Here is a 13,881-nt window from a genome sequence, read left to right on the forward strand (position 1 = left end):
CAGGCCAAGGAAAACAAGATACTATGCCTTCAATACCCTTAGCTGCCATTCCGCTACAAAAGACAAGCCTTGGGGAATTTGAGCTGACCTCATCTTTAGAGATCGAAAACATCCTAAAAAAAACTTAAACCTGCTTCCCATCCTCAGGACACCATCCCAACTAACCTCCTCTTTCACCTGCTCTAAAACCATCTCCAAACCTATCGCCCCAAATCATCAACTGCTCCTTATCTCAAGGACTGGTTCCTGACCCTCTCAAAATGGCAATCATAAAACCACTCCTAAAAAAACCAAATCTCTCTCCAGATAACCCGGCCAATTTTCGCCCAATAGCAAATCTGCCCCTCATCGCAAATATTTATTTATTTAAGGTTTTTTTATACCGGCATTCATGAAAGCGTTCACATCATGTCGGTTTTACATGAAAACAGGGGAGTGAAGAATACAACCAATAACATAAATAAACGTGATGAAGAGATGCAGTACAATTAACAGGGGCTAATAAACTGGGAGGAGGAAGTAAAGAGAAAAGATGAGGTTAATTATAAACAATAGTACAGTATATATACACAGTCCGAAATATACAGCTGCTGAGAGGAGTCTTTAATGGTATGGCATATTAAGTGGAGCTCGGGAACGCTTGCCTAAACAGCCATGTCTTAAGTCTTTTCCTAAAGGTTAGGAGGCATGGCTCGTTTCTGAGATCTGGTGGGATGTCGTTCCATAACTGTGGGCCTGCTGTGGAGAAGGCTCGGTGTCTTAAGGTACTGTGATTAGTGGTTTTAGTAGGTGGAATAAGGAGGCATCCTTTGTAGGCTTCTCTGGTCGGTCTTGTGGATATGTGTGGACGAATAGGAATTTGTAGGTCAAATATCATGGAAAGAATTGTAAATAAACAACTAACAGAATACTTGAACACCAACAACATTCTTTACTCTTCGCAATTCGGTTTCCGCCAATCTCGAAGCACAGAAGCTCTTCTAATCTCATTTACGGACTCCATCCTACTGAACCTTGAACAAAGACAACCTTGTCTACTCATCCTCCTTGACCTAACAGCAGCATTTGACACGGTCAATCATAATACACTGGTAGATCGTCTGTCAGACATTGGCATCAGAGGTGTCGCCCGCGCCTGGTTCAAATCTTTCCTTCAGAACAGGCATTATAAGGTTAAGGGAGGAATCTCAACCAATCAACTGCAACCTGGGAGTCCCACAAGGCTCTTCTCTTTCTCCAACCTTATTCAACATATACCTGCTTCCATTCTGCCAGCTCCTCCTCAAGCTAAACCTTATCCACTATTTATACGCTGACGATGTTCAGATTCTGATTCCAATTACGGATTCACTTCATAAAACTCTGGACTACTGGAACTCATGCCTACAAGCCATCAACAACCTGCTGACAAGTCTCAATTTGATTCTTAATCAAAACAAGACAGAGTACCTTCTCATTTCCCAAGACGGAAACCACACACAACCTATCACAAACCTGGCCTCCCAATCAATCTTATCTCCACAAGTCAGAAACCTGGGAGTCATACTAGATAACCAAATGAATTACAGATCTTTCATCAACAACATCGTAAAGGATGGATTTTTCAAACTACAAGTCTAAAAAGATTGAGACCCCTCCTCCATTTTCAAGATTTCCGATCAGTTCTACAAGCAATCATTCTCACTAAAATCGACTACTGCAATTCCCTACTACTTGGCCTCCCTGCTAACTCCACAAAACCACTACAGATGTTGCAAAACGCTACAGCAAGGATTCTAACCAAGACAAACAAAAGAGACCACATATCACCCATCTTGAAAAACCTACATTGGCTTCCTATCAAATTCAGAATACTTTTCAAAGCACTCTCATTAATCCACAAGGCAACACATAACATCGCCCCACTCAAGCTCAAGATCCCTCTTCAACCCCACACCTCCGCCAGACCAGTGAGACAAGCATACAGAAACAATCTACAGGTCCCACCGATGAAGACAGCATTAAGTAAAAGAGCTTTCTCCACTGCCGGTCCCAAACTTTGGAACTCTCTTCCATCAGACCTCAGACTAGTGCAATGCCCTATTGTATTTAAAAAAAAGACTCAAGACCTGGTTGTTCAACCAAGCATTCTCCTAACTTCAGCTTTTATTAGAACTCCAACCTATGATCCCTCTCATTGGTAACCCCCCAGAGAACGCTCTTGTCATTTATCTCTAATCTTAAAAACCTAGCCTTTTTCTTAACATCTGTTCTTAACTCCAGCCTACTTTAGGCTCCATAACTTTTACTTTATGTTGTTAACCCCAGTTATTTGTATCCAAGTTCTATCTACCTGTTTATTGTAAGACATCATCTTGTCATGGTTACTGTTTAAAATGTAAACCGACTTGATTAGTAACTCTGTTACTGGAAAATCAGTATATAAAAGCGCAAAATAAATAAATAAATAAAGAGCAAATTACAGAAAATGTCATATCTTTCCACAAAATCTTTCCTATAGTCGCCTGTCACTTTATAGAAGACTCCATCATGGAAAACCACTGCTTTGTTTTGGGTTTTTTTAGGAATTCAGGGTATATTTCACTTTATTTTTCTAGTTAATTTTAGTATTATATTATACATCTACACACCTCAGCACGTACAACAAGATCAACATATAAAATTCAGCTGGATGTCCCTTCACTTCCTCAAGCCAAATTATCCTCCACTAGAAATAGAGCCATCTCTATCATCGGCCCAAAATTATGGAACTCACTACCTCAACACCTCAATTCTCAAGAAAATTTTAAATCATTTAAAAAAGATCTTAAAGAATGGCTTCTATCACAGTCTTACAATGGCTGTTCACCCAACAACAGCAGAACATAACTACTTTATCTTATCCTCTACACGTTCCTTTTACTTGCAATCCCCTCTTCTGTCATTCGCCATGCCTCGCAGAATCCTTTCTTTCATGTACGGTATTTACTGTCAACTTCAAGTTTTGCATACTCTCATATCTAATGTTATAATGTTCAATGTATTTATTTATTTGATCTTAATGATTTTATTAAGTTATTGTTCTGATTCATTCTCTGTCATTTTATTATGAATTTAAATGTAACTGGTTGTTTTTTGTAAACCGGAGTGAAGGCTATGTATGCTATACCTCGGTATATAACAAAATGCTAAATAAAAAAATAAAATAAATAGTGCAAGCTTCCGCCATACTGCCCTAGCAATGTGCCTAAAATGTGTTCTAGGGAAATCACTTGTATAGGTGAAAGGGTAATTCAGTCTCCCTGGCACTGGATTGGTTCCATACAGGCCACTAAACAGCTTTCAGATGGGAATGACTCAGTCACTAGTAACTCAAACCAAATTTCAAGCCACTGCAGAGATGTAAAAGACTCTGAGGCTCATATTCAAAGTGGTTTGTCTGGCTAGGTTCAAACTTACATGGACAAATCACAGGATTTGAATTTCTTGCCACCCCGCCCACAGCTGATTTATCCAGGTATGTTTTTGGATGGATACAACTTACCTGGATAAATCGGACGCACTCCAGGGGCATTCCAGGATGGGGCTAACCGATATTCATTGTTATCCAGCTAAGTTACCTGGGGAAGTCTGTACAACTTGGACTTTATCTAGGTATAATTGGCGACATGCATAACCAGCTGCATTCCATTGAATATACGAGTAAAGTCATCTGGGTAACTTCACTCAAATAACTTACCCGCTCCCCACACTTCTGAATATGGCCCTCTATATGTGCTCATTTACAAGTCACCTTGTCACCCAAAACTGTACTTTTTAAACTGATTAGCACTCTCTATTTCTGCATCTTTATAAATTCAAGCACTGCTCTACTATTAAAACAGAATGATGCAGTCTCCAACTAGTCCGTGAGTGACATTAGCTTGAGTTGCTTTCACAGTGATGAAACATATAAAGGCACGAGAAAGTGACATGCAAGTCAGAACAGCAGGACGCAGCTATAAATTTTTACAAAAGTATTCGCATATGATACAAGGTAGTCAAAACCATGTATATGCATGGATTTTGTAGCACTTTTCAACTTTTTACTGATCACATTCTGGAGAATTTCAATAGAGTAAATTTCCAGGACCATGATTGGCCTTCAAATCCAATTTGAACCTGATCAATCCACTTTAGCTAATATTATTGTGCCTTCAGAAAAACAGACTGAACCACTGCATTAGCACTTTTCAGATGTTGATAAACACTAAAAAATAAAATGCATGATAATTGTCCAGAAATTGTACAGTTTAGACTTGCCATTTGGTGAAAAGGGGTCCATAAATAAATAAATTAGCCCACTCTTTAATGAGCAATCATTACTTGTATACTGTTCATTCTCAATCTAATTATAAATGGGAGATGTTTCTATAACTCACTAATACTGAAGTCATCATTTGTTTTGGGAAATGTCTCCTCTAACAATTAAACAGTAAGAGCTAAACCTTTATTGAGGAAGCAAACAAAACATATTTTAATTATGCTACATACGGATGAGGTTTTGTTTAAACTAAACAATGCCTAATTGGACTGTTTCAGGTTTTTGGTCTACTGCATCATTTTCTAAGTGCAATAAAATACTCCAGTCCCGATGACAAAGAAATTCTGATCCCACTGAGCACAAACGAAGACTCAAACATTAAAAGCCTCAACCACTACCTAAGTAAAATCAAAACAGCTACATCATAGCAAGCTTAGCCTAAACCCCCAAAAAAACCTGACAGAGATGCCTATTCTCCATAAAAGAACCCAGCCACTTTTTCCCAGAAACAACCCTCAACAGAACTACCCTAATCTTCAGCTTCCACGTATGCCGTCTGTGTGTCATTTTAGATTTCACCTCACCACCAAAGCCCAGATCCAAACAGAGTCCAAAATTGATTTCTTCCTCCTTTACCAGCTCCACCACCTCAGACCTTCCTGGATGACCACGTCTTTGAAAGTTTTATCCAGACTTCAGTTATCTCCCATTTATAGACTACTGTAATTCCCTCTACACTGGGATCCCAAATATCCTAAACCACCACCTGCAATTCATACAAAATGCTGCAGCCTGCATGACAATGAAGGTAAACAAATCTGACCTCATAAAGCCTGTTCTGAAAAGATTACATTAGTTTCCAACAATCTATCGCACTAAATTTAAACTCCTAGTCCTGGCCTACAAAACACTCAAAGGCCTAGTCACAACATACCTCAGGAAATCCCTCACCCCCTACACACCATCACGCCCTCTACATTCCCAAAACTAGGCAAGTCTGGAGGTGCTATTCCCAAGAACAATGAAAGTCAGCACCAGGAAGAAAATCTTTGCTAGATCAGTCCCAACCTTATGGAATCCCTTATCTCATATCAGATTCACCCCAGATCTGCTATCCTTCAGGAAACTGGTGAAAACCAAGATCTTTGAAGCAGCATTTGGCCCCAGTCAATGGCGCAAACTCTACTAAAACTCTGTATATAACCCTTCAGACTGCACTATTTATATTCAGTTTGTACTTAACCTTTTTGTACTATATAGACTAGGGTGGTCAACGCCCGTCCTCAGGAGCCACAAACAAGCCAGGTTTTCAGGATCCATAATGAATATGCATGAGCTAGATTGGCATACAATGGTGGCAATGCATGCAAATCTATCTTATGCATAGTTATTGTGGATATTCTGAATACCAGGCTTGTTTGTGGCTCTCAAGGACCGGAGTTGAACATCCCTGATGTGGACGACCTGTAATTCACCACTTTGGTGTGAATTGGCTATATTATTTAATTATGTTTCTTAACCACTATAAATAACTGTATCAAACATTGTCATGCATCTAACTACGTAACTTTTGTACCATACTGCATAGGTACTAATCTTTGTGGTACTGCACAAATGACCTTTCTCCATTTGGAAAACTGACCATTTATTCCTATCCTCTGTTTCCAGCCCTTTAACCAGTTACTAATCTCAATAGAATACTGTCTCCTATTCCATGATTTTGTAATTTCCTGAGGAGTCTCTCATGGGGGACTTTGTCAAATGCTTTTTGAAAGTGCAATACATTAAAATCAACTGGCTCACCTTTATCTACATGTTTATTTACACCTTCAAACAAATCTAAACGATTGGTAAGACAATCCAGCTAGCTGAGTCCTGATTCATCTGGCCCAGTAATTCTCCTAACATTGAGCCTTGATCTTTCTCAAAATAATTCTGGAAATTCACTATTTTATTATATGTGCAGTACATAGTGCACTTGAAAACCAGATGTTTTAACATCTTAAACACAGTTTAGGGAGGCTAAATCTTTCACTGATATGGAACATCTTTTTTCACAGCCAAATTTCAGGGTGTGCATGCCACCATTTACAGTGGTTATAATGAAGTTATTACTTGCATTCCTCTACAATAATTAGATGATATAATGACAAGAAAGTTACTTAATCAGAAAAGCATTGCTTTTTATAAATTGTCATATTCGAGAACAAAATATTATTTTACTTTATGTTAAAGTAACAAGTATGACTGTAGTAGAGACTGACATCAAGAACAGAAGAGAACTTACAGGCCTTTAAGTGATGTAATTAGTATTATTACACATGTACAGCAGAATCAAAATTATTCTTTTACATAATTGAAATGAAGAAGCTTGGGCATCTGGAAAGTCTTCCTCAGGAATCCAAACCCAAAGCCACACAGAAAAGAACTGTTTGCATCAATCACAAAGAAATGGCTTGCAAATCATGTCTCAACAGAAGCATCCACATTTAAAATGATTACAAGTCTAGAGGGATGCCTGAAGAGTAAGAAAGCACAGGAAACAAACCAGTACCTTGGTGCACTAATGTAACTCTAGGACAGCAATCAGACCTCACATTCTTAGGGTGTGAGGCTACCAAGCTGTCCAAGGGCACCACATAGAACCATCTGAGGTTTCCCACAGTCTGCTACTATAAACAGAATGCTGTTTGCTTAAAAGTGTCAGACATGCAACCACAGTAACCAGAATCAGGTGAGGACAGCCACAGATTGTCTCGCTGCAACAATGATGCCACTTCTCTACCACTTCTAAAAGAGAAAGGGCTCGTGTTATCAATCAAAAAGGAAAAATCCGTTGGGCTTTTTGGTGCCAACCACACCCAGAAGACATGTTTGATGAGGTCATTGCCTTGCTTGGTAGGACCTTCTAAAATACAGCTGATACCTCTATGATCAAGTCACAAATTTCAGGGCAAGTAGTTTATTGACCGCCTTTCCTGGCCCAAAGGCCTGTCCAAAGTGGTGCACAATCATAAATGAAAATATAAAACATAGGAGCACTTAAAACTAAGATATTCCATACCAATAACATACATATTAAATAGCATAAATCACAACACAACACGCAAACAAATATGGAAACAACATAATTACTTAATCGAGCAAAGAAGTAAACCAGACAGGTCACCACCCTTGTCCTTTCTGTTTCTTGGAAAGATGTACGCCTTGACCTTCTTACGAAAGACCAGGTAGTTAGATTCAAGCCTGAACTCCAATAGTAGTTTGTTCTAGAATCTAGTACGGGACATAATTTTAAAAAGCTCTAGACCTCAACCTTACTTTTCTCAAAACCTTAACAGTGAGAAAAATTAAAAGGGTTCTTGGGCTTAGGAGCACAATGTGTGCCATGCAATATACGGAACCAGTTTTATCTCTCAAATAACTTGAACCAGTGCTTTGTAAGCATAACTGCGGAAGCAAGGCAAATCTTCTTAGTTGATTGCTGCTTCAAAAAACAGTGCACTAGTCCATCTAGGAGACCAATACACAGACTATTACAGCAATCCAGCCAGGGCACCACCAAAGCATAAACAGTAGTCTTAACACATTTTATACCTATTCAGTCGACACATAATAAAATAAATAATTTCTACCTATTCAGTTGCTATCTTCAATTATTTAGTAGTTGACTTACCGCAGAAAGGCTGCCGAGAACCAATTTAACCAATTGCTTCACATAGGAGAAAGAGGGTGCACAGTTACTGTTCCTTATGTGGGCACTACAGGCATCCAAAACCGTCCGCGCAGACACCCGGGTGTAAATGAGGTCCTCACACATGCCCAGCAGTATGCTGTTCAGATGATCCCCAAGCTTGATAGGCTAAATGCAGAGAAAGAAAACTGTTATTCTTGATTAACCCTTGATAAACACAGAAACATAACATACATAAACATAGGCACATTTCAGTGATGGCTACAAGAGAAAGGTGAGAAGATAATGGGCCTGATGCAATGACGTTTTTCCCATATGTACAGAATGGGAAAACATCTTTTTTGAACAACATCCAATAGCAGAAATGATTTTATGCAACTTTAGCAAGTGTATCAAGCACATTTTGCTCAAATAGTTGATCAAGGTTTTCAAAGAACTCATTTTCAGTAGATGTCTCTCCTTCTTATATCTCCAGAAACAAATTAGCAAGTATAAATTGGAATTACCTTTACTAGAAATTATATAGTCGGCATCTTTTCAGGTCTGACTGACTGGGCAGACAGCAAACTTAGATGTACAACAAACTCCTTGAAATTTCTCATGGAAATTATCCTTACGTCTATACTGAACACCACAGTGCCTCCTACTCACAGCAAAATGCATCACAGTTAGAAAGAAAATCAGTTAAATTGTAAGGAAAATGAGCCACTTGGAGCCATTTTTTTCTAAAACTGCCTCACTTTTTCAAGTTGGAATAAAGTTTAGTTTTACTTGAATTAATTAGCAAGTGAAGGAATGGCCAGCGGGATCTGCGTTTCCCTTTCCCACTGCCTCTCGTGCCCATCGGGTGGGCGATTCTTCAGAAGTAGCTGGGATGTGGGAAATAAGGTACCAGCAAGAACTAAAACAAAAGAGGGATAAGACCAAGATCTCACAAGCCATTTACTTGGCTCCAAGGTCAGACTTCTTGAAGAGGATCCAGTTCAGGAATTTCAAACCATGCAATTCTATTTCCTTATTTTAGGAAGGCTGGTCTTCCCACTTGCAGCAAATGTTTATTTTTTAGTCAGTTAAAGTAATTGTTACAGTAAACAAAGTAAAAATATACCAATGAGGTCTTCTGCTTAAACATCTGGTACAGGGGCTACTTTGATGGCTGAATGGTAATACCGTAAGCCACAAAACAGGCATTTATTTCATTACTAAAGACTCAAATACATTCAGCTATATGCCCATACACTGTTACATAATAGAATGAAGTCAGTCACGGTGTTATAAATGTGCACATTTGTTTATGACAATTATATTGGAAATAGCTGTCAAATCCATGATGTATAATATGTGGCTGTACTGAATAAAATGTTGTTTACCTGGCTCTGAGGTACCTCATAGTCTGCGCCCCAATATAATGTCATGCCAAGAGAATAAACATGAATCTGTAAGACAAATGAAAGTGACATTTGTTGATTTAGTGATAAATCATCAATAGATAGAAAACAGAATGTTCCCAAGGGAAAGCATTAGCAAGACTACCAAAATTACACTTGTAGATATTCAGTGCCAGTGTCTTTGGAATGGTTATTCAAGAAAGCCTCAAATTTAGTCAAACCTATCAGAAAGTACACAGCCAGCCTGGTGGCCCAGTGGCTCTCATGTACAACACACAAATTCAACAATAATTTCCAGTCTCCTGTAGCCAGGGACTGGGAGTCCTGCTTAGCAGCATTTACAGTAGGGCAAGTGGCATGAGCAATCACTCTGGGAGTGACATTTGTTGTAGCTGCTGTGGAAGTTGCATTTTGCATTGTGACCTCAGGGGTCAACGTGATTTCTGGGATTGAAGAGAAGGTGATGTATGAATTTTAACTGGAAAATGTATTACCCAGCAGTAAGGGACATCCTTCAATCCTCTCAAATAACTGACATGTTTGCCTTCACACCTGCATACCCACCTAAGGGAGTAGATCATAAGGGACACCAGTTTCCTCAGGATAATTGCTTCAGATAATTGTGATCCTTAGCAACAATGGCAGAGTAACCACAGTTGTCCAAGCCAGTAACTCAGCTCTGTGGGATGTGTCATTGCTTGTTCCATGAACAATGGACACCCCTCACCTAATATGGCAGACAGAGCTGGTGTACAGCTTCACTGTCACCTTGAAAACTCTTCTGTTACCTATTTCACATCTTGGAATCAGACATACAAATTAGTAAATCCACAAAAGGCTAAGCTGCTGTTAGATTGAAAGAAACTTGTTTCTAAGAAAGAAGTTGTATGCTTTGCCAACTATAAAGCAGCAAATTATTTCCCTTCTTGTTGTTTGAGGGATTAATCAACACAAAATGACTAACTCTCAAGGCGATATCCAGAGACAGTACTTCAAAACCTGATGGAACAGGTAATTAAGCAAGGCCCCAAACCGTGGCACAGCTCCCATAATTACATTCCACTGTAGTACTCAGGGATTTGTGTAAATTGTTCCTTGAAAGGGCACAGAAGTACGACTTCCATACCATTGAGCAGAAAGCCACACAATACAAGGTACATTACATTTTCAGCACGTTATGTACTCAGTTCTGTCATCTTTCAAATTTAAATAAAATTATCAAGGAAATTTAACTGAGGATATCATGGGAGGGGGAAGAGCAGAAAGATTCTCAAGGAAAGGAGAAGTAGAGACTGTTGGGCAAAGAGACCTTACCCGGTGTTGGTGACGGACAGAGAGAGATGGAGTGGTCCCCCTTCTCCCCCAGTTGGGCCTTGCTGACATCATCAACCCATGCCTAGTTTCCTCTATAAAATACAGGCCCCTGCAGCATGCAACTGAGGAGGAGCAGAGAGAACTTCGAGGAACGAAGGAAGGGAGAGTGCCAGCCAAAGAGACTTTACCCCATATTGGCGATGGATGGAGAGAAGTGGTGGTGGTGGTGGAGGTGGTGGTGGTGGAGGTGGAGGTGGTGCCCCCCCCCCCCCCAGTTGGGTCTTTCTGACATCAACCTACATCTGGCTTCATCTATAAAATATAGGCCACTGTGGCACACAGCCGTCCGTGCGCTGCCGAAGCTGCACACCAAAGGGGTGCATCTCTAGGTGCCAAAAATGGGGAGGAAGAGTAAAATAAAAACCTAGTCATCCTCTCCTGCTCCTCCTTCTACAGCAATTTGTAGACCCATGGCTGACCATGTTCTTTGAGACTGTGATGGTAAAAGTTCACTTTCAGGAATATCTTTACGTCCTGGACACAATCAGCCACCCCTGCAGCCTGCTGCTGGGTCTTTTGTAGATGATTTGACTCTTTCTGGTAATATATTTGACACAGCAGTAGCCTCCACACATCCTCAGCAGGATGTAGAGAATACAGGTATGGAGAATCATTTGAGGTCAACTCCTCCAGGTTTGGAGGCTCCAATGGTTAGTTCTCTGAAAGTGCCTCTTCCTTCAATAGTTCCCCCTATGAGTTGGGTAACTGAAGGAATTGAGAAACCTGCCAATGTTACTCTACTGAACATTTGGAGACTGTTTGCTAAGACTGAAAAAAATTTATCTCAAGCTGATTCTCAGATACATGTCTTTTTAACTGAAGCAAGATCCAAGATGGAAAATCAAGATATTAAGATTTCTGTGATGGCGGTTAATTTGCAGTTAACTTTGGTTCAAGCATCATGTACATCTTTTATCAAGGATAATCTTAGAAGTAAAATTTAAGACCTGCGTGCACGTGTGCGCATTTGCCAGCACGTGCACATGGACACTCCAATTTTATAACATGCGTGCATATATGCACACATTATGAAATCGGCTATCCGCACGTACATGGGCACACAATTTTATAGTGACGCGCATAACTGTACACGAATGTTGTCTCACGCACGCAAGTGGTGTGAATTTTAGTAGGTATGTGCAGCGACGCATAAGGCCTTTTTCCCAGTTGTCCCCCGTAAAGGTTAGGACTTCCTAAACCCCTAGCTAACTTGCCTCCCTTTTACCCTATTAGCCTCGAGCTTTAAAACCCCGCTGACTAGCCTCGTTTTTCTTGTTACACGACTTACACATCATCCATAGCAGAAGTAAAGTTATGCGGTAGGAGACCCCAACACGCTTGTGCACGTAACTATTTACGTGCTGACTTCATGGTGCAGTCTCAGCCCGCCCATTCCCCGCCCACACCCTGCCTCTTTTGGTGGGAAAAATTTGTATGCGTGTACCGGGAGATATGCGCGTACCTGCGCGTTTTTTAAAAATACATGTGACACGCACCAGGCCAAGTCATGCGTGTTTCCCCGGCTTTGGTTCACGCAAACCTTTGAAAATCGACCAGTTACTGTCCACAATCAGCTTGAATTGTTAGAAAATGAAATAAGATCTTGTAATCTACAATTTTTAAATTTTCCTATTTCTAGATTATCATCATCAGGGGAATTATTCAGGAAATATATATGTGAGGTATTATCCTTTGATGAGGATAAAGTCCCAGTTCTTTCCAAGTTATATTATCTCCCTAAGAATAAAGTGACAACTTAAGGAGGGGGAAATGTACTTATTTCTTTATTTAGGATTTTTTATATATCGTCATTCCAGATGAGAATCACTAGATCACAACGGTGTATTAGCAGGATTCCATCTGGAGCTGTGCTACTTTGGGTTAGTGGCTCTCCCCAGACTCGTGTTGCGGGAGCACTAAGGAGCAGTCCCGATTCCAGAGAGCTTGGTGTGCCTTGGACAACAGCTCGACTGTAGAGGAGCTCCGAGGTAGGCAAGGCGTGGCCAAGCACAGGCGGACAGGCTGAAGACCAGGAACCCTGACCTCTGCCGAACCTGAACGCACCAGAAGAGACTCAAAGCAATGCTGGTCTCTGGGGTAGCCCACCGGCCACTCGATAGCCCTTTCGGACTGACGACTGTGTACCTGTACACTGGGGCAGATTGCAGGAAAATATCATCCCAGGAGATTTTTTTCAAAACTGACCCATGGGGTATCTAATTCCCTTGTGCATTTTTTCTGCAGCACATGTATCAAGATCTCTCAAAAATACGCCTAGTCGACCCTGGAACTTGGCAGAATTTAGTCAAAATATCTTCAAAATAAATATCATCTTTTCTAAATAACTAAGAAGCAGAGCACACTCTAGACTGGGGTGAGCAGAACTGCAGCCCCGATTCCATCCATGTAAATCAGTTGGGCCTCTCACAAGTCTGCTTATATCTCTTATAGAGATAGATATATCCTGGTGTGGCCACCCAATCAACTCTTGAATCAGTTGCAAATAATGAGACAATTACACTGCCAGTCAATATTAGACACACACACACACACAGATTTAGTTACACACACAGATTTTTAGATTGCAGAACCTTTATTGGCACATACCCTGACACACACACTCTTTTGTCTGACATTTTCTCACAGACACACATTTTCTTAGGCACAGACACACCCACACACTGAGAGAGTGTTTCAGAGACGGGGATACTCTCATACACTCTCTCTCAGAGAAAAGTATGTGTGTGTGTATGTCTCCCTCTCTCTCTCTGACACAGATACACAAACACTCTTTCTGCCACACTACTGTTGTGCTGCTGTTTATGTGCTCACACACGGGCTGATACAATACAGTGTGCATTTGGACGCGCGTTTTAGATGCGCTAGCTTTACCCCTTATTCAGTAAGGGATAATAGCGCGTCCAAAACGCGTGTTCAACCTCCCCGAACCTAATAGCGTCCGCAACATGCAAATGCATGTTGATGGCCCTATTAGGTATTAACGTGCTATTCAGAAAGCAAAATGTGCAGCCAAGCTGCACATTTTGCTTTCAGAAATTAGCGCCTACCCAAAGGTAGGCGCTAATTTCTCTGGGCACTGGGAAAGTGCACAGAAAAGCAGTAAAAACTGGGCACCCTCCGAC

The 13,881-nt window shown here is 40.5% G+C and overlaps 1 protein-coding gene across 1 annotated transcript in view; it reads right to left on the bottom strand.

The window, feature by feature from the left end:
* PTPN13 (protein tyrosine phosphatase non-receptor type 13) overlaps nucleotides 1-13,881 on the bottom strand; it is a 659,094-nt gene that overhangs the window by 432,134 nt on the left and 213,079 nt on the right. Inside the window, 2 exon segments of the mRNA XM_029599218.1 lie at nucleotides 7,959-8,144; nucleotides 9,347-9,412. Coding sequence (XP_029455078.1) covers nucleotides 7,959-8,144; nucleotides 9,347-9,412 — 252 coding nt within the window.

The sequence above is a fragment of the Rhinatrema bivittatum genome, chromosome 1 (genome assembly GCF_901001135.1).
Source record: "Rhinatrema bivittatum chromosome 1, aRhiBiv1.1, whole genome shotgun sequence".
NCBI classification, from domain to species: Eukaryota; Metazoa; Chordata; class Amphibia; order Gymnophiona; family Rhinatrematidae; genus Rhinatrema; species Rhinatrema bivittatum.